The 26,248-nt window shown below is 51.4% G+C and overlaps 1 protein-coding gene across 3 annotated transcripts; it reads right to left on the minus strand.

Annotated features, from left to right (window-relative positions):
* Positions 1-1,457: 1,457 nt before the first annotated feature.
* On the minus strand, positions 1,458-26,248 carry CXCR3 (C-X-C motif chemokine receptor 3). Of its 3 annotated transcripts, none has more exons than XM_013048256.2 (3): positions 26,135-26,248; positions 4,049-4,131; positions 1,458-2,917 (listed from the first exon to the last, which is right to left on the minus strand). In XM_013048256.2, the coding sequence occupies exons 2-3, from the start codon at positions 4,058-4,060 to the stop codon at positions 1,946-1,948; spliced, it is 984 nt and encodes a 327-aa protein (XP_012903710.1). In that variant the 5' UTR covers positions 4,061-4,131; positions 26,135-26,248; the 3' UTR covers positions 1,458-1,945. The 3 variants fall into 3 exon arrangements, with proteins under 3 accessions (XP_012903710.1, XP_004777305.1, XP_044929943.1); XM_004777248.3 differs by having other exon boundaries at positions 1,458-3,040; XM_045074008.1 differs by lacking the exons at positions 4,049-4,131; positions 26,135-26,248 and having other exon boundaries at positions 1,458-4,036.

The following is a 26,248-nucleotide window of genomic DNA, read 5'->3' on the forward strand; positions in this document are numbered from 1 at the left end:
TCTTCTCTCTCTCTCTCTCTCTCTCTCTCTCCATCACTCTCCCCCACCCTCTCCCTCCTTCTGCTCCTTTTCTTTCACTTTTAAGGACCCTTGTGAAGCCACTGGGCCCACCTGGATAATCCAAGAGAATCTTATTTTAAGGGCAGCTTATCAGCAACCTTTTTGCCATGTAAGGTAACCTATTCATGAGTTCTGGGGATTTGAGGGCAGACATCTTGGGGGACCCACTGCTCAGCCTGCCACAAACCTCATTACTAATCTAGCATCATGGGACATCATTGATAACCTTTTATAGGGCAGGATGTCTCATTTTGTCCTTTTCCTTCCTTCCATCGTTCCTTTATTTCACAGGTGCTTTGTCTTTCCGTGGTGGCGGACTGAAGCCTAACCACAAGTCTAAGGGTTTGGGTGTGGGCACTGGGGTTATAGGAGCTTTCCAAGCTAGATAAATCTTCAGGTTCCTCCTTAGCAGGCCTGCCTCCAGTCGCATCTGCAGTCTTGGCAGAGGCCCAGCTGACCTGCGAAACTGGATCATGGCACGTTGGTGGCTTAATGAAGGGGAACTGACAGCACAGTGGTCCCACTCCTGCAAAGGGACGGTCTTCACTCAGTAGTCCTGCCGCCTACCTTTCTGGGGAGCCCCGGTCATTTCCCCTACTCGCTTCCACCTCAGCCATAGCGCCCCCTCCCCATGCCTCCCCATGTGCTAATGACTATTAACAAGTCTCAGTGTTTGGCTCCCATCCTCGAAGGAGCCTGCATACCCTCTCAATTGAACAGCTGGCTACCGCCTTCTAGCAGGACTTTCTGATACCATCACTTGATCCTAAACCAACTTTGAGTCTCACTGTTTTCAACCCTTCCCTATCTGAACCCCTAACTCTAGCCAGCTGGGAGCACTTCTGGGTCTGGTAGGCTTTGCAGTTTTCAGCCTTCCCATGCTTTGCCAGTGCTTTCCCTTCTGCCCAGAAATACTGTCTCCCATCTTTTTGCCCTTGGCAATACCACTTGTTCATTAAAGTCTGCTCATTTCTGTCTTCAGGAAGCCTTCCTAAATGGATCCAGCCACAGGGCTCTGAATGCCAGGGTCACAGTCCACAAGCCACTCATTTGCCTTGTGGCATAGACAGTTTGGTATTGTCATTTCTCACCACATCGTCCCTGCTAGCCTAAACTTCTGGAGTGCAGGGACTAGGTCTTCGTGTCTGAAGGCCCTTCCCCAAATTATGTCCACAGAGCAGCTGGCTGGTCCAGGCAACTGTTGGCACACACCCATGCACCTGGGTGCTTCCCTGTGAGGGGCAGGAGCGCCAGGGGTCCCAGAGGAGGCTCAACATGGATGTTCATGCAAGCAGCACTGGTTGGCATAGATCCGGGGTCCAGCAAGGAGAGCGGGAAACGCATCCCTGAAGCCTGGGCTGGGCTGGGGATAATGATGTGTGACAAACACACCCTGGGCCTGCTTATCTTGTTTATTGAAGCATTGTAAGCAGAATTGTAGACATAAAAAAATAAACCAGGAGCAAATACACAGGTCTGGGGGACCACAGCTACAGATGCTGGGTTGGAGGCCTGGACCAGGGCCCCATGGGGGCATTCTCTACCATGCTTTCTGCTATGTGCTCCCCAAACCTGGGGAAGGCCAAGGTCTAGTTACTGGATAAGAGGGACAGTGGGGCTCTGGGCAGCCAAGGGAACAAGGCCTTGAGACAGCCACCTTCCAAGTGGGACGCTGCAACTAAGGAGCAGCAATTGGCATAGACCCCACAGCCAAGGGCAGGGCCGGGGCAAGGGTACCTCCCCGGGACACCCTGGGGGTGCTGGGGCTGCTGCCAGAGCATCCCCAGAGTGCACGTGGGGCAGGAGGCTACCAGGAGAGGGAGGAAGGAGCCTGGAGCACAGGGGCACAGGGGCCATGTGCTGAAAGGAGAGCCCCGACCTGGCCTCACAAGCCCGAGTAGGAGGCCTCTGTGGTCTCGGACCATGATGACTCACGGCGGGAGGTCGACGGCTGCCGCTGGTGTGCTCTCTGGCTGCGGCAGCCCAAGCGTGCCAGCAGCCTCCACATATGCTCACGGAACTTGATGCCCACGAAGGCGTAGAGCAGTGGGTTGAGGCAGCAGTGCATGTAGCCCAGGCCCGCAGTGACCGACTTGGCCACATCCACGTGGCTCTCCCGGCCACAGTTGCGGCCCAAGGCGCCCAGGTCCATGAGGGTGTCCACCAGCACCACCAGGTGGTAGGGGGTCCAGCAGAGGGCGAAGGCCACCACAACCACGACGACCAGCCTCATGGCTCGCAGCCGCCGCTGGCCCCTGGAAACCAGCAGCACGGCCAGGATGCGCGCATAGCAGTAGGCCATGACCAGCAGGGGCAGCAGGAAGCCAGCTACCAGCTGCAGGACGCGCAGGGCTGTGCGGCCCACCCGTGGGAAGTCGTACTGACAGTGGGTGGCATTGAGGCGCTCGTCTCGTTGGGCCGACAGGAAGATGAAGTCGGGGATGGCGAAGAACAGACAGAGCCCCCACACGACCCCACAGGTGAGGGTCACACGGGCCGGGGGACCCCGGCGGTAGAGCTGGGTGGCGTGCACGATGCTCAGGTAGCGGTCAAAGCTGATGCATGCCAGCAGGAGGGCCCCGGCATAGAAGTTGATGTTGAAGAGGGCCCCGGCCACCTTGCATAGGCCGGACCCAAACACCCACTGCATGGCGGCGTCAACCGCCCAGAGGGGCAGGGTCAGCACCAGCAGAATGTCGGCCACGGCCAGGTGGAGCAGGAAGGTGTCAGTGCTACTGCGGGCCGCCCGCTGGCCCAGCAGCACAGCTGCCACGGCGCCGTTGCCCAGCAGCCCCAGCAGGAACAGGAGACCGTACAGGGCCGGCTGGAAGGCGCGGTCGAAGTTCAGGCTGAAGTCCTGCGGGCATGGCGGGGAGGCACAGCATGAGTCACTCTCGTTTTCTCCATAGTCATAGGAAGAGCTGCAGTTTTCCAGGAGGAAGGCAAGCTCCGAGGCTTGAAACACTTGGCGCTCGCTCATCTGCGGACGAAGGCAGGGAGCGGATCCGGTGAGGCCTTGCAGTCACTATGGGAGCATTTCTCTGAGGGGCTCCTCCATCAGGCAGGCCCCAGGCCAGGGGCATGCCCTGCCACTGCTCCTGCCTTTCTTCAAGGCCTCGCCAATGGAACTCAGAACTCCATCTGCCCAGGCGTGGCCACCACTGCTGCCACCATGCCCACCCCTGGGAGGCAGGGGTAACTTTATCCCAAAGGTTGCTTCTCTCTCACCCTTCTGGACCCAAGGGAGAGCCGTCCTCCCATGCCAAGAACCCTCCTTGCCCCCTCGCCTCTCTCCTGGCTCTTCCTTCACGACTCACCTTCTGTTGCCCCAGCCACGCCTAGTTCTACCACCTTCCTCCCCAGGCACCTCCCCACAGTCCCCTCTCTTAGTCAAGTTCCCTCCTCAGTCTTTGCCTAAGGACCCCAACTTCCTGCTCCCCGTGGGGCCTCTCCACAAATCATTGAAGCACCCCCTCATCACATGCTTTTGGCTCCTGATCTTCCTTTCCCAAACATGGAGGCCACCTGCCACCCACTGGGGGTTCCCCCAATCAAACTCTAGTAGAACTATTCCTTACCCCATCACCCTGCAAACCACCCCAGAGCCTCGAGCCTTCTCAGTGCCAGTTGAGTCCCGCATGGAAGAGTAAGCTCCAAGTCAAGAGCTGAAGGCAGCCTTGGCGGCCGTCTGGGGTGAGCCTCTACCTGCTGCATTTCGCAGATGAGGTGCCGAAGCCAGACAAGACAGGGGACTCCCCTGTGGTCCTACACAAGCCAGGGGCCAAGGTGGGTTCCCAGTTCCCTGGCCCAGGGCTCCATTTACCACAACCTCTGCATGCTCTCTCTACTCACCCAACCCTCAGGTGGCCCCAGCTTCAGGAGGGGGAGGTGGGGGTTACCCAGCCCTGACTCTCCCCCAGTATCCTGGGCTCTCTGCTCGGAGTGGCGTAGCTGTGTCCCTCCTGGCCTTCTGGGCAGCGGCACTTACCTCAGGGACCATTGCTGGGCTGGTACTCCGGCTGCCGGCCTGCGTGCTGCCTGCCCCTCAGCCTTGGTGCTTGTGGTCGGGACCTGTGTTACACAGAGGAAGTGAGGGTTTCGCATGATTCTCAGCAGCAACCTCTTCCATGGGGTTGTCCGTACCAGGCCTCTTCAGACCCTGGGCCACGGGAGTTTCTACTCCAGACATTCTCTGCCTGGCCAGGGGAAGCTGCTCTGCAGGTGCTGGCCTGGAGTCTGGGACCAGAGAGACTGGGGCCTGGGAAAGGGCAGGGCATCCAAGGGGAGGGATCGCACCATGAGAGAGAAGCACCATGTCTGGAAAGTGGGGGGCAGCCCCCACTGCCAGGGGCACAAACTGCTGCTCCTGCCTTGTGATAGTCAATGCTTGATGCTCCGAACTTGCATTTGTGGGCCCTGGGCTGGAGTGGATTGTACGTGACTATAGACTGCGTGGCTAAAGGTCTTCGGTCTGTAAAAGAGATGAGCCTCCTTGAAAAATGAAAATATTTATGTTTTTTTAAAGGTTTTATTTTTTTATTGGAGAGAGAGCAAGCGAGTGCGCGCACAAGGAGTGGGGCAGGGGCAGAGGCAGAGGAAGAATCAGGTTTCCCGCTGAGCAGGGAGCCCGATGCGGGCCTCGAACCCAGGGCCACAAGATCACGACCCAAACCAAAGGCGGACGCTTAACGACTGAACCACCCAGGCGCCCCTAAAAATGAAAATATTTTAAAGCAATCCATCACACTGAATCTAGTCTTCCACTATTGCTCCTCCCTGCTAATCAATGGGACGAAGAAAGGGAACTACTAATAATGAACTTGGTATGTGCTAGACAGTGTTATAGGCGCTCTCTCCAACACGGCCTCATTCAAACCACACAACTCCCCTGTGAGGCAGGGGTGTTATCCCCAAGGCCAATCCAGAGCAGGGGGGAAAGTCCTTCGGCAGACACAGCAAATAAGGCTTGGTGCTGGGAATGAAACCATGGCTATCTCTCGCACTGCTTTCAGTCATTTTAAGTGGATAAGCTAGGATATATCTATGCACTTAAAAACAGAAGGCCTGCTGGGACGCTTGGGTGGCTCAGCTGATTAAGCATCAGCCTTTGGGTCAGGTAATGATCCCAGGATCCTGGGATTGAGTTCCACGTTGGACTCCCTGCTCTGCAGGGAGTCTGCTTCTCCTCATCCCCCACTCCTGCTTTATTTTCTCTCCCTCTCTCAAATAAATAAACAAAATCTTTTTTAAAACAACCTGAAATGGTATGTTTTAACATGGCTGCAGCTAGAAAAATCTAATCACCACATGGTGGAAAAGGCCAGTTATAGAACACATCACGTGGAGTCAGACACCACTTATGTAAATTCGAGAAACCACACGCAAAAAACTATACCCTGTTGTTTGGGATGCAGCGATTTGTCCCAGAAGTTTGAAAGAAGGGCTGGAGGGACGCCTGGCTGGCTCAGTCGGTGGGACATGGGACTCTTGATCTCGGGGTCGTGAGTCTGAGCCCCACGTTGGGTGGAGAAATTCCTTAAAAAAAAATCTTAACGAAAAATAAAATAAGACAGGGACTGGAGACACTACAAATTCGTGAGAGTAGTCGCTTCTAGGGTTAGAGGGCAGAGGATAGGGTTAGGGAAGGGTACATGAGGTGCTCCCGATTTGGAGGAAAAGCTGTAAACATTTGTGGAGCCGATCAGGCCTTTCATGGTTGCATGCTACACTGGTTTCTCCCCTCCTCCTGGCCCTTGGCCCTCTGCCCCCTTCTCCCCTCCCTATTGCCCTGTTCTCCTTATCCGTAGGGAAAGACTGCCCCTACCTTGTGTCTGTTAAGCAGTTTCCTCTTTCCCTATCTCCCACCGAGACAAAAAGGAGATGCACAGAGACGGAGACATTGAGGCAAAGCAGGTCCACTGGGGTCTAGTTTTCAGGCAGAGGGCTTAGCCAGAGCCTCTAGGCTCAGGCCTGGAATTTGTCTCAAACTTCTTTTTTTTTTTTTTTTAAAGATTTTATTTATTTGACAGAAAGACAGATCACAAGTAGGCAGAAAGGCAGGCAGAGAGAGAGGAGGAAGCAGGCTCCCCGCTGAGCAGAGAGCCCGGTGTGGGGCTCGATCCCAGGACCCTGGGATCATGACCTGAGCTGAAGGCAGAGGCTTTAACCCACTGAGGCACCCAGGCGCCCCTGCCTCAAACTTCTTGATGAGACACATGCTTGCAAGGCAGCAAGCCCCTCTCCACCTTCTGTGGACAGAAGATGTGAGTGTCCTGGCTCTAAACAGCTTGTTGCCCACAAGGTCCGGGCCAGAGGGAGCTGAGGACCCTGGGGGACGTCGGGAGGAGGAGCACAGGTGGGCAGGACCGGTGATACCAGGGGCCTCGAAGTTAGGATGGGTCAGACTTGGCGGTTGACTGCCTGCGGGGTGATGAAGAGGGTTGGAGCTGGGAGCCCTGTTTCCGGCTGCCGGCCCATGAGGAGCTCCCACCAACTGGGCTTTGAGGTGAGAGTAACAAAAATCTCTGTTCGACTTAAAGAAGGGTCTTATATTCTGCAATGATGTCATTCATCCCCCTTTTTGGTGTTAAAAGGATTTTTTCTGTATGAAATTATGCAGGAAAATAGCCAATAGATTTGGAAACAGCTTGTGTTGGCTGAAGTGGGTAAATAACTCCCTTTGGGCCTCCAAATAGAGGTTGGGAAGTCACTGGTCCGTGTACAGTGTCAAAGTCTAGGCATCCCTGGTCCCCCTCCTGTGCCCCGGTCCCCATTGGTCACATGGGGATCATGCACCCCACCTTCCCAGGCTGCCGGCGTGGAGAAATGAGAGAAGTCGGACATGAGGTTTGAAAAGTTGCAGAGAGCTTTTCTGAGTTGGGCTATAGCCTCTGGCGTGGCTGTGATGGGGTGGGAAGAACTCTGAACTTGACTGGGTCTGGTTCAGGCTCCCCCCATCCCTTACTTGAGGATGTCCTTGAATAATACCATGCCTGAGGGTGACCTCAGACAAGTGCCATACCCATTTCGCACCTGTCCCTTTGGCAGGGTTGTTAAGGAGATGAACTGAGCTTGCGGAGACTGCGAGGCCCCTGCCAGGACCCAGCACATGGTAGGAGCACAGCAGAGAACATTGAGCAAGGGAGGTTGGCTACACATGGGAGTGACAAGGAGCCTTTCAGGTCAAGGGGAACCCCCGGGGTAGGGTGTGCTGCCCTGTGGGCCATGAGCTGGGGTGGCCTCCAGAAAGGTGGGCCCTTGCCTAATCCTCTGGCATTTCACTTCTTTGCCTCAGGTTCCTTGTCTGAAAGGTAGGGGTAAGCCCAGGATGCGCGTGAGAGTTGGGGCTGCTGTGGAGACTGCCGGTGACACCCACAGGTGCGCAGCCCAGGAGTTGCCTGGTGAGCGGCGGGCTCCTCCTCATTCTGGTTACTTTCCATGGCGGCCCTTGGCTTTGGTCCTCTCCTGTCCCAAGCTGCCCACAGGGTAAGTCTGGGGTGGGCCCAGCCCTCACGCGGCAGGAGGGAGAGAAGCCACCACACCAGGGGCTCGCACCCAGAGTTCTGCTAGATGTGCCTCTCCTGCCTCTGCCCTCCCGAGCAGCCAGGGGGGAAGCTTGAAGAGGAAGTTAGTCAGAGCGAAGCTGCTCCGGGCCCCACCTGTGGTCAAGGTGTGAAATGTGCACCTGTCTCTTCTCTGCCACCCATCCCCCTGTTTTTTTTTCTCTTTTTTTTCACACCTCTGGGCTGTGGTTTGGGGAGATGGGAGGCTCAGAGGTCTGAGCCCTGGGCCCAGGCTCTCACAGGAAGGAGGGCCTCTACAGCTCTCTGTTGGGCCGATCAGGGAAGGGGGCCATTTCCTTCTCCTTCCCCTCAGTGTCTGCTGCCTCTCGAGACCTCCCTCGTGGAGCCTTGCCATGCCCCTTGGGGCCCTGCTCCAAAAGTGCCAGGCTGCTGGGGCCTGAGCTTCTTGTGGGACTCAGGTGGTGGCCTCAGCTGTGGCTGGACTCTTCTTACAGATGGTTAAGAAGGGTCTTAGCTAGCCCCAGGAAGGGCTGTGAGTTTGCCCCATTCGGGGCTGGGACTTGGGGATTCCTTCTGCTGGCCCTTCTCCTCAGAGAAGTACAGTTTAAGCCACAAGGAGGCCCTGGAACTGGGGACCACCCTCGTCTCTGTTTCCTGCAGCTCTGAGCCCTCTTCGGACACAAGAACATTCTGCATGCTGGGGCCGTGGGGCCAGGGTGTATGCAGTCCAGGCCCATGAGGGTGATTTCCCAAGCTGCAGGGGCCCTCATCATTTTTGTTACTAAGGCCAGAGGGTGTTGCTGCCATTTGTCAAGACGATTCAGGTGGTGAGAACAACAGGTGCCAAGGCAAGAAAGTCAAGAAGAGACTGTCAGCCCAGGGGTGGTCAGTCTGGCCAGAAAGGCAGGCATGTGTGTGAGCAGGAAGGTAGAGGGGGCTGGACAACAGCTCAAGACCCAAGCACAATGACCTTCTCATCATCCCGTCCCCAGCTATGCCTGGAAACTGAGACGTGGAAATAGCTCCCATTCAGCAAACCCGTACTTTCATACACATGATCTCTTATTTTTATTTTTTAGAACTGGGGGAGAGGGACAGAGGGAGAGGGAGAGAGAATCTTAAAAGCCCGACACAGGTCTCGACCTTATGACCCTGAGATCATGGCCTGAGCCAAAACCAAGAGTCGGACTCTCTATCAACTGAGCCACCCAGGCAACCCCACATGACCTCCTCTGAGGGATGGAGGTGGTGACTCAGAGAGGTCAAGTGACTTGTCCCAGGCTAGTTGGCCAGTAGGCCTTGTGACAAGATTCCTATTCACGCTGCTTTCTAATGGGCTGTTCTGACTGCTGAGGCTGGAGACCCCTGCCTGCGCCCCACCCCCCCCAAAGCACACTGCTGCCTAAGGACTTGTTCTTCTAAGAGCCACGCCTTCCTCACCATACGGTCCCAACCAGGCATCTTGTGTCCTAGAGTGAGCTTTGCCAAAGCTCATCACAGCCCCATTCTTCTCGCCCTGTTCCTTCCCACCTACCAGGGAGAAGAAACGTCAGAATCTCCATGACGAGAGGTCTGGAGGACCCAGCAAAGACCAGCCACGGGTCAGACGCCTTTTGCGACATCCCCAGGAGAATCTGTGTTGCTCCCGGAAATCGCCATTCTATTGCAGGTCAGCCCTGGAAGGCCTGGCTTGGAAACTTCCCTTATGTGTGGGCTCTGGGTGCCTCTGTTTTCATCCTGGCCCGTACCCGGGGTACCCACCTCAGCTGGGAGGCCAGCCCACACTCTCTAGAGGCATACAGGTGGCAATGCTGTTATGTTGTAATGCACACAAGTCTGACTGTGGAAGCCTGAACTGAGTCCCAGTTGCTCCCATCATGAACGCTTGGGGGATGTCCTCCACGCTGGTGAGCTGGGCTACCCCTTGGAAACAAAGTTATTGGCAGGCCCACCGTTTGGTTGTTGGGTTCCCTTGGGTTGCCCCACGGAGTAAGGTCAAACAGGAGATAAGAACAGCTGAAATGCACTGATTACGTAACTATGTGCCAGGCACTACTCTAAGAGCTTTATTGGGACAAATTAATTTGATTGCTATAACCACATAGTGACTTGGACATTATTACTCTTATCACCCCTGTTTTACAGACGACAGAAACACAGAGTTTAAGGAACTCACTCAAAGCTGCACAGCCAACAAGTGGCAGAAACTTCATGCTCTTGTTTTTTTTTTTAAGATTTTATTTGTTGGGGCGCCTAGGTGGCTTAGTGGGTTAAAGCCTCTGCCTTCGGCTCAGGTCATGATCCCAGTGTCCTGGGATCGAGCCCCGCATCGGCCTCTCTGCCTGCCTCTCTGCCTACTTGTGATCTCTGTCTGTCAAATAAATAAATAAAATCTTTTTAAAAAAAAGATTTTATTTGTTGATTTGAGAGAGCATGAGAGAGCACAAGTGGCGAGGGGTGGGTAGGGTCAGAGGCAGAGAGAGAAGCAGACTGTCTGCTGAGCTGGGAGCCTGACATGGGACTCGATCCCAGGACCCTGACATCATGACCCGAGCTGAAGGCAGATGCTTAACCAGCTGAGCCACCCATGCGCCCAAGACCTCATGCTCTTACCCATTACAGACACTATAATACCTTTTAAGGTCTGAGGGACTGGGATCGAGGGTGGTGGGCCAAGAAGACTACTTTGGCTCTATCTGTAAGGTTTTCCACAGAGACTGTATTCACATATTAGCTGAGTGATTAAGAAGCCATCCAAAAGGAAAATAAAATTAAGCTATATATCTGGGACAGTCGGTGAAACTTGAATATGGCCTGGAGATGAGAGAATAACCCTATATCTGTGCTCTTTTGCTGATTTCAGCGATGTAAAAAAAGTCTCTGTTCTAGAAAATACACACTTAGATATTTAGGGGTAAAGGGCCATCACATCTGCAACCTACTTACATATAACTTGGAAAGCATATGCGCAGAGCGAGAGAAGGTTCACAGAGCATAGGCAAACCAGGTAAGACGCCAATGGTTGCTGACGTGGGTGTCAGGGAGCTCTCTGTGCTCTCCTGGCAACTTCCCCCTCAGTGATATTCTACTGAAATAAAAGTTACTGAAGGAATCTTCCTTGAACTGGGTGGGGTCGGCATCTGATGCTATTCCCACAAGAAGCTGGGAAACCTCACGTGAAGACAGTGAGGGGAATAAAGGCTCCCTGGCTGTGGCTGGCGGCCTCCTCCCCCAAAGCGCCGTCTGCTCCCACAGTTGTGTCCCCACTGCTTCTCCCTGGCAGGCGCTATTTCCAGAATCCTGGGCTGCTTCTTGCCTTTTCCCTCTATCGGGCTACATGTGACCTCTCAGGCCTGACTCCTTCCCAGTTTCCCTGCACTCTCTTTCTTTTTTTTTTTTTTTCTGTTGGATTTTATTTATTTATTTGCATTTTAAAAATTATGTTCTGTTAGCCACTGTATAATAAATACATCATTAGTTTTTTTTTAAGATTATTTATTTATTTATTTGACAGAGATCACAAAGTAGGCAGAGAGGCAGGCAGAGAGAGAGGAGGAAGCAGGCTCCCTGCTGAGCAGAGAGTCCAATGCGGGACTTGATCCCAGGACCCTGAGATCATGACCTGAGCCAAAGGCCGAGGCTTAACCCACTGAGCCACCCAGGCGCCCCACATCATTAGTTTTTAACGTAGTGTTCAGTGATTCATTAGTTACATGTAATCCCCAGTGCTCATCACCCACATGCCCTCCTCAATACCCATCACCCTGTTATCCCCTTCCCCACCCCCTCCCCTCTGAAATCCTGTTTCCCTGCAGCTCCGCTCTGTAGTCTCTCGTGTTTCCTCTCCCTGTAGCCTCTTGAACCAGGAAGGAAAGTGCAGCCTGCTCTCCAGGTGGGAAGCTTTAAGGTCCTTGAGCTCCCTCTCCAAGCCACTCAGCGTCCCTCAAAGAACAGTGGCTGTGCCTGGAGCTTTCAGGGTGACCCCATCCTGGGCTCAAGTGGCTGAAGAGAAGGGGTTAAGATATGCCTCCTTCACAGGGTGTCCCTAGATGAGAGCCTCGAGTTCTTTCTCCCAAGCAGAAAGAGGCCCGCCAAGTTGAGGGAGTGGCGGGGCGCTGCCCAGAAGGCAGACTCTGCTCCCCCTGGAGTCTGGGCTGGGGCTCTTCGCTGCTGCTGAGCTCAGAAGAGATGCACCTGGAAACCCCGGTACGCCCAGCCCAGAGGTAGCCCGCTGAGCAAACACAGCTGACTGGTGTCTCTCCCTGGTTCCTTACCGTGGAGGGCACCCAGTTGTGCCTGAAGCTGCCCTCCTGGGAGCCTGCATGAGGCCCCTTGGTGATGATGGGCCCCATCCCGTGAGGACTTTACCTGCCTGGACTCCTGGGCCTTCTGGAAAATTCCTCAACTACCCAAACAGATCTCCTAAAATCCCAACAGGGTGTGGCATTGGCCTGGGAGGGGCGCTTTTCCCACAGGTCCTGGGCAGGGCTGCGGCTGGTCAGGGCCCTGCTTAGTCTTAGTGTGGAGCCCCTTAGCTCTCCGCTCAAGGCATCGAGTAGCACACGCAGGGCAAGCATCGATGCTTGCTGGTCTGAGCTGACCTGGCCCCGTGTGAGGCAGTGTGGCAGAGCAAGTGATCACAGAGACCATGGGACAGACTGGGCTGGATTCCTAGCTCTGCCATTTGCTGGCCGTGTGAGCCTGGGTGGGTCATTTCACTTCTCTGGGCTCCTCTGCAGATGAAAGGGGGCTGTCCAGGTACAGACGCTCAGATCCCAGCCTGGCGTGCAGTGAGTGCTAGGTGTGACTTGTTAGCTCCCCGCAGCCCACACCCATGGGGGCAGCTTCATTTGCATGGAGGTACCCCACGCCCTAGATGGGGAGGCCTGAGCCTGGGCCCTGAGTTGCAGAATTGGTCAAAGTGCTGCTGCCTTTGACTGTGGGGCCTGGGTACCAGTTTTGAACTCCACACCCAAGTCTTCATGGGTAATGGGGTGAGAGGTCCCTTCGAGACAAGGAGCCTGCCTTGGGGGGGGGGGCGCGTTCTCCAAGCTGTGGGGGGTAGCACGCGCTGGGCCTGGCTTCTGGGGATCAAACCTTTAAAGGAGATTGAGGGGACACCAAATATTCTCTGTGGTACCCATAGTTTCCCCGCTCACACGATACCACATTAATTGTTGCCTTAGCCAAAATGCCTGTTGATGATGACACAGACAGGCACCAACAATATTAATCAGTTCCACTTAGGTAACAGAGCATACCAGGTGTAGTTTTATTTTTAAAATTTTTATTTATTTGAGACAGAGCGAGAGAGAGCGAGCATGAGCAGGGGGAGAAGCAGATGGAAAGGGGGAAGCAGACTCCTCACTCAACAGGCAGCCTGCCTTGGGACTTGATCCCAGGACCCGGGAATCATGACCCAACCTGAAGGCAGATGCTTAACTTTCTGAGCCACCCGGGAAGCCCGCAAGGCAGTGTTTAAAGCACCATCACGCATACATATCCTCATAACAAGTCTTTCACGTAGGTTCTATTTATATTCCCATTTTAAAGATGAGGAAACAGATGCAACTAAGTTAAGTAACTGACCCATGGTTCAACGACCAATAAGTGACACAGCCTGGATTTCGAACCAAGCAGTCTGGCTTCAAAGTCCACACTTTCCACCACCCTCTTCTACTGTCTCAGGTTTGAAGAGTCCATGATGTGAATTTAAGAGGAGCAGAGGAGCCTGAAGCTCACCCCCTACCTGGGCCTGACACAGGAGGGGTGTGTTGCTCAGGAAGCGTATTCCCAGCCAGAGTTCCAGAGTGCCTAAGCCTGGGCAGGGACTGGGGCAAGGTTCAGGAGAAACCAAGGCAGGGCCCCTTCTTGGAACAAGGGAGCAAGCCACAGCTGTGTACCAGCACAGAAAAATGAAGCACAGGAGTCTGGAACCATCGGTGGTTACCATGGAAACCAACTGGTGCGGTAAACTCAAAGCTGAGCCTGTCTGGGTCTTAAAAAAAAACAAAAAACAAACAAACAAAAAAACCCAGGCAGGCAAATGATATTTTTTAAAAAATTCTAGATTGTTCTGGAGGATGGCTTAGGATGAACTCTCTGCAGAATGCAGATGCATTTGTAGCATATTTGCTAGTGAATAGAGGTCTTTCACACTTAGAGTATCTAAAAGTTACTGTAGCTTCTAATACAGCTGGAGAAGCACTTGCATAGGAAGAGGCCCCAGACGGGATTGATGGGACACAGGAGGAGGAAGAAGAGGAGGAGGAGGAGAAGAAGGAGGGGGAGGAGGGAGGTGGTGGGGTTCGGAAGCTATTTGGAAGAGAGTTTAGGAGCAGGTAGGTGCAGGGAAACAGGTTGGAGGGAGACTGCTGGCTGAGGTGGGGGTGGTGGGGGTGGCAGGGAGGGGACAGAAGATGATCCAGAGCCGGAGTCCACAGCACTGACTTGCCAGCGCCAGCCCAATCTGCCTCCAGTAGGTCTCTGCCCACCTTTGCCACGAGGATGGCCTCCACGGTGGCCTCTCTGTTCTCCCTCTGCCTTCGTGTCAAGTCTGGGGAGTCCGGCATAAAAGAGGTCTGTTTAGGGGCACCTGGGTGGTGCAGTCGGTTAAGTGTCTGACTTGATTTTGGCTCAGGTCGTGATCTTGTGGGTCCTGGGATTGAACCCTGCGTCAGGCTCCACACTCAGCGTGGAGTCTGCTTGAGATTCTCTCTCTCCCTCTCACTCTGCCCCTGCACCCCCACTGCTCCCCCGCCTCAGATAAATAAATAAGTACATCTTTTTTTTTTTTTTTTAAAGGATATCTGTTTTAGTCTCTTTGAACTCCACCTTCCTGGTGAGGAACCTTTATTTCCTCACATAAAGCCTCTTCCTGTCACTGCTATTACTATCCCAAACAGTGAGTTGTCTGCAGTACAAGCTTTGGCAAACACCAACCCAGAGAGCGAAAGCTGTTCTGTGATCTGGCCCTGGCCTCCTGCTCCAGCCCCAGTCTTCACTCTGCTTTGGGTATCCTGTGTCCCAGGCAAACTGGGCCATATGCTGTTGCAAACACACCCCAGGTATCCAATGCTTGGCTCGTCTCTGCCCACATCCTACCTGCCATCTAGGACCCAGAAGTGCAGCCAGAGCCAGTGAGCCATAAACACTCAAAACTCTCTTTATCTGAGATCTCATGGCCCTGCCCTGAGGGCCCCAGCTGATGGAGCAGGACAGAAAGGAAAGGTGAGATGCCACAGGGGGAGCAGTGGGAAGTTTCAGTACCCCATGCCTACCTTCCCAACACAGAAACAGACTGAAGAAATTCATTTTTAGAAGATTTTATTTATTTATTTGACAGAGAGAGAGAGGACGAGAGAGGGAACACAAGCAGAGGGAGTGGGAGAGGGAGAAGCAGGCTTCCCGCCAAGCGGGGAGCCTGATGGGACTTGATCCCAGGACCCTGGGATCATGACCTGAGCTGAAGGCAGACACTTAACTGACTGAGCCACCCAGGCACCCCAGACTGAAGGAATTCTGCAGGGCAAGTGTCTGAAGAGAAGTAGCCTTTGCCAATCCAACCCCCAGCCTTCTCACCCTCAGAACCATTCATTCCACTGTTGTGGACCAGCCTACCCCAGGTTCTAGAGGCTATCGCTGTGAGTCCAGCTGAGTACAGACACGATATAGCACACTACTGGTAAATGGACTTTTAGGGCAGTTATTGGTGTTGGTCAGGCCTGGATTTCAATCCCATATTAGCCACTGAACAGTTGGATGATCTGGGCAGGTCACTGCACTTCCCTGAGTCTCAGTTTCCTCCTCGGCAAAATCGAGATAATATCTACCACACATGGGGAAGAAGAAATGGTTCTTGAGAAGATTAACATGCAACTAACGTAGGGAATCACCTAGTGAAAGGCTTTACCCAATCTAAAGGAGCGACCCCCCATCCCTCTCTACCCTTTCAGCTCATTTTATGCTCTTCTTAGCGTTAGTCACTACCTGGTATTTATTCGCTTATTTGCTTACTGACTGTTTTGTTAGAATGTACTTTTCACAAGAGACATGATTTTTCCTTTTTGTTTTTATTATTTTTATTTTCACTATTTACTTATTTATTTATTTTTAGAGATTTATTTATTTGAGAGAGAGAGAGAGAGTGAGAACATGACCAGTGGAAGGGGCAGTGGGAGAGAATATCCAAGTGGACTCTGGCTGAATACGGAGCTCGACACTGGGTTCCATCTCAGGAACCATGAGATCATGACCTGAGCAGGAACCAAAAGTCAGACGTTTAACCGACTGAGCTACCCAGGTGCCCCTATTTTTGCTTGTAAAATCACTCTATCTTTCGTGGCTTGAGGCTTGAGTAATTTCTGATATATATAGTGGGTGCTCATAAATATTTATTGAAAGAGTTTATAAGCAAGTGCATAGTAGGTTCTGAAAGGGTAGAGGCACGATGAATCTGTGTGTGGCTATAGCTCACACATAAAGGTCTTGCACACACGCATCCTGCAATGCTGTGAGTTCTGCTCCCTGCTGCTTGGCTAGCATGTGACCTAGCACAAGGTACATTCCGGGGAGCACTCATCCAGGGCCTGTGTTTGAGAAACAGTGCCCGTTAGCATAGGAAACTTTTGGTGAAGCTATAAAAACAAGAGCTGGGGTGCCTGGGTGGCTAAGTTGGCTAAGTGCTAAGTGCCTGCCTTTGGCTCAGGTTGTGATGGTGGGGGTGGTCCTGGGATCAAGTCCCGCATTTGTGGCTCTTTGCTCAGCAGGGAGCCTGCTTCTCCCACTGCCCCTCCCCCTGCTTGTGCTCTCCTTCTCTCTCTGACTAATCAGTCTTAAAAAAAAAAAATGAAGAGTTACTGATCTTATTCGGTCACTGTATCAGCTTCCTAGGGCCACCATAAGGAATGTCCACACACTGGGGGGGGGGGACTTAAAAACAACAGAAGTTTGTTCTCCTGCATTCTGAAGGCCAGAAGTCCAAAGTCAAGGTGTTGGCAGGGCCACACTCCCTCAGAGGCCCTAGGGGAGAATCCATTCTTTGCTTCTTCCAGCTTCTGGTGGCTGTTGGCCATCAAACCTTGGCTTGTGACCCTGTCACTGCAATCTCTGCCTCTACATCTTCAGACAGTACCCTCTTCTGTGGGTCTGCTCTCCCTCTGTCTCTCTCTTATAATGGCACTTGTTGATGGAATTTGATGTCCACCCAGATAATCTAGGAGAGACTCCTCATCTCAAATTGTTTTTTTAAGATTTTTTTTTAAGATTTTATTTATTTGAGAGAGAGAGGGAGAGAGCGTGGATGAGAGAAAGCATGAGCGGTGGAAAGGGGCAGAAGGAGAGGGAAAGGAAGGCTCCCTGTGAGCAGAAAGCCCCACAACATGGGACTCAATCCCAGGACCCTGGGATCATGACCTGAGCCCAAGGCAGCAGCTTCACCGACTGAGCCACCCAGGCGCCCCACGTCTCAAAATTTTGAACTTAATTACGTCATGAAGACCCCATTTCCAAGAAAGGATGTCAGATAATGTACATAGTTTCTAGGGTTTAGGACTGGATGGCTCTTTGGGAACCATTCAGTTTTCCACAACTCCCCGGCTATCACTATAGAGTATATTTTGAGCCAGGATCACTTGTGAAAAATGTGCTTTTGGAAAGAATGGGCGTGGAGACAGAAGTAGGGTACAGGAAGAAACAACTTGAAATTTGGAAAGGATACTACAGATCGTCAGACCCTTCTCAGCATGGGAGGAATAGGGCTGGATACCGATGGAGCTCTCCTGCTAATTCTTTTTGTGGGTCAAGGACTGGGACCCACTGCTTACAAAGATGTGGAGAGGTAATTATGCCTGATGGAGAGTTATGACTGCGCTGTGCTTCTCATTTAATTGGGCTGGGGAGGGTGTCTGGGCTTTGGGCGGCTTTCAAGAGCTCTCCAGGTAATTGTAATGCGTAGTAAGAGCGGAAAACCACTAGGCCGGAGTGCTGAGGAGATGCGCGTTTCAAACACAGCTGTTAATGAATATTATATTGAAGAGTGGTAATAAAGTTCACAATGTTGACATCAATTATTAACCCTCTTGACCTTCTTGGGGGAGATAATACTGGATGTGAAAAGTGCCAGGAACACTAGCTGCCTGGGGGGAGGGGGGTTGTGGGGTGGGATGGGGGCGGGGATGCTGGGCAAGGAGGAGGTGCGGAGAGAAAGCAGAAAGCATGGCGGGAGCCAGGGATGGTCAAAAGCCTCAGGCCCTGGTTGGAGACTACAGGGCCAAGGCTAGGGCATGAAAATAGGGAGCCAGCAGAGAACTGCCAGGACTTGTGAGGAAGAAAGAGGAGGTGTTAATTTATTTTTTTTAAGATTTTATTTATTTATTTGACAGAGAGAGAGAGATCACAAGTAGGCAGAGAGGCAGGCAGAGAGAGAGAGGAGGAGGCAGGCTCCCCGCTGAGCAGAGAGCCTGATGTGGGGCTCGATCACAGGACCCTGAGATCATGACCTGAGCCGAAGACAGAGGCTTAACCCACTGAGCCACCCAGGGGCCCCAATTTAATTTTTTTTTAAGGGAAAGCCCTTGGGCTGGGCCCAGCAGTCAGTGGCCTCCAGTCCCTCCTGGCCCAGTAGGCTAGGGCACCCTGGCCATGACTGCTGAGGCTGGAGTGGGGGTGGTCAGCAACTCTGCAGGATCTCAGAGAGAGAAGCCAGCCTTTAGGAGAGGCCGAGTGCTTTTAGTGCCCAAGTATTTTTTTCGAGTATTAAATGTGAGGTTCAAGCCAACTGATCTGAGGTCTTACAAAGGATACCTGAGCCCCTTTTGAGGCTGGGGCTGCCAAAAAGGAATACTCTTCCCTTTCTCTATGGGGTCCTTATCCAGGGCTTTCTTATCTCCCGAAGTTCCCCAGCTCTCTGGGGAGAAAAACCATGTAGCATTATTGTTATATTTTTTCTCATTTTATTTTATTTTTAAAAAAATATTTAATTTATTTATTTGACAGAGATCACAGGTAGGCAGAGAGGCAAGCAGAGAGAGGCGGAAGCAGGCCCCCTGCTGAGCAGAGAGCCTGATGCTGGGCTTGATCCCATCAGGGCCTGAACTGAAGGCAGAGGCTTTAACCCACTGAGCCACACAGGCACCCCTTTTTTTCCTCATTTTAAAAACGACAGAAAACTTGCCATTTTAACCAGTTTGGGGAACAAAGACTCACAGATACCTTTTTATGCTGGGCCATGCCTTCTTCATGGAGAGAAAATCACATTAACCTCAACATCTCCAATCATTTCGGTATATTGAAAGGATAAAATGGGATGATGGCTTTGAAGCTAGTCTGTGTAAACTTTAAGTTCTAGAATATGTTGGTTCCTTATAAATACCAAGAATACACTAATTAATACCTGTTAGGTCCCTCGGCCTTCTTCCCCCACAATGATGGGCAGGAGGGAGACCTGTATGTCAACATGGAATCAGACTCTTTGTTTTGAGTTGTTTCATTTAGACACTTTATGATTTTATTTTATCATTATTATTTTCTAAGATTTTATTTGTTTGACAGAAAGAGATAGCCGAGTGGGGAACCTGATGCAGGGCTCGATCTCAGAGACCTTGGATAATGACCTGAGCTGAAGGTGCTTAAGCAACTGAGCCACCCTAGGGGCCCCAACACTTACTATTTTAATGTGAGTGTTTTACTTTAGTGATGGGCAAGTCATTTTTAAAACCTAATGGCAAAATATGCATCACTTAAAGTTTACCATCGTAACCACTTTTTTCCAAAGATTTTATTTCTTAAAAAAAAGATTTTATTTCTAAGTAATCTCCACACTCGACGTGGGACTGGAACTCACAACCCAGAGGTCAAGAGTTGCACGCTCCACCAACCGAGCCGGCCAGGCACCCTTTGTCAGAGTCATTTTTAAGAGCACAGCTCAGCGGCATTACGTATGTTCACACTTTCATGCACCCATCACCACATCCATGTCTAGAGTTCTTTTCATCTTCCTCAACTGAGGCTGCACCCATTAAACACACATTCCCATTCCCGTCTCCTCCCAGCCTCCGGCAAACACCATTCTGCTTTCTGTCTCTATGAACTGGACTCCTCTGGGCACCTCATGGAAGTGGAATCATACAGTCTTTGTCCTTTTGTGACTGCTTTATTTCACTTCGCAGGTCTTCAAGGTTCATGCATGTTGTAGCACGGGATAGGATCTCCTTCCCTTTTATGGTCTAACCCTCGTGCAGGTAGACCACGTTTTCTTTATCCATGGGTGCATCGACGGACACTTGAGTTGTTTCTACCTTTTGGCTGGTGTGAATACTGCTGCTGGGAGCTGGGATCATTACTTTTCAGGAAAGTAAAGTGAGGTTCGGAATGATCACACAGCAAATAAAGGGCAGGGCCGGGATTCAAAGGCAAGTCGTCCCCCTTGGCTGGGCCAACCACCTCCAAAGACGCAGTTGCCCTGCACTTCACACCCAACAGCCCTAGCGATCTATCTTTTGAGCTGGGAGCTGGCCATTTATACCCCCTGGGAGGTTGGAATGGGCCCCCTCGATAAGACTCCCCTGGAAAAATCCTTCTCTTTACCTTGCAGAAGCCCTGGGGGCCAGATGGCTGGGTTCCTCTGTGTGGGTGATATTTGTGCCTGCTTCCAGCCAGAAGGAAGATGCTGGGGTCTCCTTGCCTAGTCTGTGTCCTGCCTCTTAAGGCTTCCTAACCACTCTGGTCTCCAGCAGGGCCCATCTATTCTTGAATCACCGCAACAGTCTCCAGGAGGTGCTGGAGGGAGAAAGAGCCTGGCCATTGTCTGCCTGGAATTTTCTGTCCAGGCTAGGTCGGAGAAGCCAATCTCTTACAAGCTCTACGGTCCTCCTTCCACTGGCCTCCCCACCCCTCCCCCTGCTGCTGCCTGATAGGTAGAAAGCACAACTTAGCAGGATGCTTTTGAAAACTCAGGTTGCATTTAATGTGCAGGCAAATGACCTAGCTTTCATGCCTGCCTCTAAGGAATGCCAGCCTCTGTAACAAGCCCAAAAGTTAGAGGAGGCATCAACACTCTCTAAGGCTTGGCATTAAACCTTCATTCGAGTGGTGTTTCAGCCACAAGGCTTGCTCCCTTGGTGTTGCGGCTCTACCATAACCCAGGTGGTCATCTGGCCAGGAGTGTGGGAAGGAGTGAAAGCAGAAAACCCACTACTCAGAGCGAACCCCAGTATCCCAGCTGGTGCTGGAGGAAGCAAGATATTGAGCTCAGGATGCTGTCGTGGAGAGGCAGGCTAAAGCTTGGGCTGACCGTGGCTCTGGCACCTTCTTCTCGTTGTCTGCCTGACAGCCATGCGCCTCTCCTTTTCCACTAGAAAACCCTTTCAATGTCAGGTGCTCACTCTCCCAGACTCCCTGGCAAGCAGGAGTAATCACGTGTGACGACTGAGTTCTGGACCATGCTATGTAAGGGGAAACCAGCTGGCTGGCTTTGGGGAAAGGTTTCCCCTGTCTTAAAAAAGAGAAATAGGTAAAGTAGCTTTCCTCCTTAACTTACTGTCTTTGGACATGGCTGGAAGAAGAATCTGTTTGCAGATCCAAAAACTGTTAACACTCATCTTTGGTCAAGACTTGGTTTCTAGATGGCTTGGAGGGCAAAGAGAGGACATTAATTGTTTAAAAAACTTTCTTAAAAAATATTTTATTTATTTATTTGAGAGAGAGAGAGAGAGAGAGAGCACAAGCAGGGGGAGTGGCAGAGGGAGAGGGAGAAGCAGGCTCTCCTCTGGGCAGGGAACCTGACTCGGGGTTCGATCCCAGGACCCTAGGATCATGACCTGAGCCGAAGTCAGATGCTTGACCCACTGAGTCACCCAGGAGCCCTGAGGACATCAATTTCTATAAAAGCCCAAGTAGGCAGGGCTAGAGGTGAGCCATCTGCTCTAACCACACCATCTACCACCGAGGCATGGGAGCAAACATGATACCGGTCTTGCCCAGTGCTGCCTTCAAGCCCTGGGATGGAAGCAGTTATACTGGAAACAATGATGAGAAATTCACAAGTTGGATTTTCCCTTGTCAGCTTGTACTCATTCCCTATTGTTGCTTTAACAAATTATGACAAACTCAGTGGCTTAAAACAACACAATTTCATCTTACACTTTTGGAGGCCAAAGTCTGAAATGTGTCCCACTGGGCTAAAATCAAGGAGCCTGCAGCAGGCCTTTCTGGAGGCTCTAAGGGAGAATCTGTCTCCAGCTTCTAGAACCAGCCACATTCTTTGGCTTATGACCCCTTCCTCTACCTACAAAGTCGACAATGTCGGTCTGAGTCCTTTTCAGACTGTCATCTCTCTGGTTTCTTCACTCTGGCTCCCTCTTCCACTTACAAAAATCCATGTGAGGGGAACCTGGGTGGCTCTGTCGGTTAAGTATCTGCCTTCGGCTCAGAGCATGATCCTGGGGTCCTGGGATGGAGCCCCGTGTTGGGCTCCCTGCTCAGCGGGGACCCTGCTTCTCCCTCTCCCTCTGCCCCTCTCCCTGCTCTGTGTGTCAAATAAATAAAATCTTTTAAAAAAAGAAAAATCCATGGGATTATATTGACCCACCCAGATAATAATAGAGAATCTCCCCATCTCAAAGTCAGCAAAGCTTAATTACCCTTTGACATGTAATATAACATAAATTCACAAATTCTGGGGAGGATGTGGACATCTAATTTCATCCACCACACAGGCGTAGGAAGAAAAGAAATTTTGCTCCTAAGAGCAAAATTGGATGTCCCATGAGTACATGATATGGGGCTAGAAGCCATTTTAAGTGTCTTAAAGTTAGATTGGATGCTGGAATTTTCAAATTATTTTTTAAATCCTAAGCTCCCATATCACTTTATTCTGATATTATATCAGTTTTCATAAATCCACTCATCAGCTAATCACCTCATCTTTGTAGACACCTTAGGCTCAAGGGTGTATTTTTCCCTTTTTCCCCCCCCCCCCCCCCCCCCAAAGTGAAGCCAGCTCTGCTCCTTACTGCCTCACTACTTCAACAGGTCAGGGAAGGAATGTAGCCTGGCAGGGGGGAGAGAGAGCACTGTGGGTCTCCTGACCTGGCTTTCTAGCAGCGCTCTGAGGAGTTGGTAATTCCCCCAAAGTGTAGTTCTCCCCCGCCTCATCCCCGCCCTGTTCACACAGAAACACAAGAGCTCCCAGCCGTCTGGCAGATTTCCTCAGCTTCCCGTGACAGGGACAATGAAAGGGTTAGTGGCAGTTTACAGACAACCAATAATTGATGATGAGATGGTGCTCCCTCAGATGTCTGGCACTGTGGAAGTTTCCAAGACCTAGTCTTGATCTCAGGGAGGCAGGAACTGCAAGAATGACTCAGGTAGAATTTCCCAACACTCTGCTGAGATGGGGTGCAGAACCGAAATTGAGCTGATTTAGAAAAACAAGAGAGGGGCGCCTGGGTGGCTCAGTCAGGTAAGAGGCTGCCTTCAGCTCAGGTCATGACCCCAGGATCCTGGGATCAAGTCCCACGTCGGACTCCCTGCTCGGTGGAGAGCCTGCTTCTCCCTCTCGCACTCCCCCTGCCTGTGTTCCCTCTCTCGCTGTGTCTCTCCTTGTCAAAATAAATAAATAAATAAAATCAAATAAAAAAAAGAAAAAAAACCCAAGAGAGAAGGATAATATTCTTCCATACCTAGATTTATGATCTGGGACTAATAACAAAGCAACATGCCTTTCAATCTGCCAAAGGGCTTGGACACACAGTTACATGGGAAACCACATGCTTAAAATGAAGCTTTTGGGGGCGCCTGGGTGGCTCAGTGGGTTAAAGCCTCTGCCTTCGGCTCAGGTCACAATCCCAGGGTCCTGGGATCGAGCCCCGCATCGGGCTCCCTGCTCAGCAGGAGGCCTGCTTCTCCCCCCCCCCCTCTGCCTGCCTCTCTGCCTACTTGTGATCTCTGTCTGTCAAATAAATAAATAAAATCTTAAAAAAAAAATGAAGCTTTTGGGTGTCTTTATCCACAATCAGAGAATACAATCTACTTCATGGAGCAGTGTACACGAACAAGCATTCTAGGGAGACTGAGCGAGAATGGAAAAGCATTGCGGTGCTCGAAGGAACTCACCTGCACACACTGGCTGCCCATGTTTTTGGAGAGCAGTGAGCCATATCTGTTAAGCAGGTATATCTCCTATGATTCCGTGACCCCGACAGCATGAGTGCTCAAAATTACCTGTGCGAGCTGCCTCGGATCCATTTCCTCCTCTCTAGCTTTCCTTGCATGGCTCAAGCCAGAGTCTCTCACCTGACCCACTGTGAACAGCCTCCTCTCCAATTTTCCTGGGTCCAGACTTTCTTCTCCACGGAAAAGATTGTTCAGAATACAAACCTAATCCTATCACCTCCTTGTTCACCTTCCTGTTCAAAACTCTCCAGAACTCTCCTCTACTGCCTTCCATAAATAGACTGGTATTCTGTCCCTGTGATCTGGCTTCTTTTTTTTTTTTTTTTTTAAGACTTATTTATTTATTTGAGACAGTGAGAGAGAGAGAGAGAGAGAGAGCACACAGAGGCAGAGGGAGAAGCAGACTCCCCGTTGAGCAGAAAGCCTGATGCGGGGCTTGATCCCAGGACCCTGGGAACCTGATCTGAGCCAAAGGAGGACACTTAACAGATTGAGCCACCCAGGGACCCCTGTTTCCTGGCTTCTTAACAGTTTTGCAAGCATGCTGCAAGGTTTGTTCACCAAATGGGTCTAGAGGCTAGTGTGTCCCTGGGCACACTGTTCCCATCTGCTATGCCCGAACTCAGTTGCCTTCTTATCCTTCAGGATGCTCTTTGTGCCAGAAGCTGGCTTTCAAAGCCCAGCACGGTAGTGGTTGTTTCTCCTTGGGGGTCCCCCAGTACAGTGTCTACCAGGATGGCATAGAAGCTAGCATATTGGATTGCTATTTTATTTTCTTTAAACGTTTTTTTTTTTTTTTTGACAGATAGGTAGTATAAGTAGGCAGAGCGGTAGGCAGAGGGAGAAGCAGGTTCTCCACTGAGCAGGGAGACCCATGCGGGGTTCAAATCGGAACCTGAGCCGAAGGCAGCCGCTTAATCAACTGAGCCACCCAGGCACCCCTGGATTGCAATTTTAAAAACAATTCTTTCTCCACCTCGACACAGATGCGTTCTTTGAAGGTACAGTCTGTGTCGTTATGTCTGTATTTCTGCCATTTTAGAAGATTCTCAGTAGTACTCTCCAACTACGTGGTTTCAAGCATGCATGGCTCTCATTTTCCTAGACCACCCCCTTCTGGTCCCAGACAATTCAGGCTGAAGGTGCTAGAGCTAGAGATTTCTTCAACACTGAAGTGATGGTGCGGGGGGGGGGGGGTTGTAAATCCTACTTTCAACACTGTGTCTGGACTGCGCCCCCTTCATCTGTCACTTCCTGTGTGATCACGGACAAATCACAGTCTATGAGCTTCTGTTTCTCCCCAGGAAGACGAGCATAATCATGGTAGCTACCCTCAAAGACTGTCGGGAAGGCACCAAGCGACGAAGTGAAAGTGCTCACCAAATTGTCATGTGCTACACGCAGATAACCTTCAAAGAACCACTTTTGTTAAAAGTGGCCCCAGAGAAAATGAACTTAAAAAAAAAAATGAGGTCCCAAGTGTAAGAACCTAACGAAACCTTTCTTTTTCATCTTATTTGCATTTATTTATTTATTTATTTGAAAGAGAGAGAAAGCGTGAGGTGGGGGAGGAGCAGAGAGACAGAGACAGACAGAGAGAGAGAGAGAGAGAGAGAGAGAAACAGACTCCCTGCTGAGCAAGGAGCCCAGGGCAGGACTCGATCCCAGGACCCCGAGATCATGACCTGAACCGACTAAGCCACCCAGGCACCCCCGGACCAAACTTTCTTATTCCTTTTCCATTGTCCAAACTAACTTTGTGCTTAATTCTGCCTTCACCTGCCCTCACCTGGGGGACATCGTCCTCCGTCCATGCCATCTGTTTTATTCCAATTCCCTGCTGGTGGCAGGAGAGCACCATGTCCCTTTCACAGATCTGGGTTCAAATCTCAACCCCGCCATCTCTCTTGACCGGCTGCCTCACCTCTTCGGGCCCAAGTTTTGTCATCTCCTGGGTCCTTGGTATGTGATGGGGAATAGATGACACCATAGAACTGTTCCTTTCAATTTCAGTAATTCCCACCTCTGCTCTTAGTCAGCCTCCCACGGGTTTAATCACACCTAGGATGCCTTCTCCGCTCAACCCAAGTTTCAGGTTTCATTTTCACATATTTAAACTTGGAAATCCTCTTTTCTGAGTACCACCTCTGGTTTTTTCAGTTCTCTTCCTTCTGCCAAAGTCACTCTGCCTTCAGCGTGGCTTCCAGCCCCTCCAGCCAACCTTGTTTTCCCAGACAGCCTCAGGGACAGCCTCAGTCACCTCTCTGCCAAGCCAGAACCTGAAGCCTTAGCCACGTCACTGTGACCTCAACTGCTGCCTCACATTTCCACATTCCCTTTCCCTGGGTGGCCTTGGGCCCAGATAACTTTCTGCTTACCGTGTTGGCTTCCAAATGTTCACGTTTGCAACCAATAGGTTTTTTCCTCCTCTGCTGGGGGAACACACTCATCAGCAGAATGCCTGTCTCCTTCTCCCTGACTTCCTTTTGCCA

This window comes from Mustela putorius, unplaced genomic scaffold (genome assembly GCF_011764305.1).
Source record: "Mustela putorius furo isolate JIRA1106 unplaced genomic scaffold, ASM1176430v1.1 tig00537297_pilon_pilon_pilon, whole genome shotgun sequence".
Classification (NCBI taxonomy): domain Eukaryota; kingdom Metazoa; phylum Chordata; class Mammalia; order Carnivora; family Mustelidae; genus Mustela; species Mustela putorius.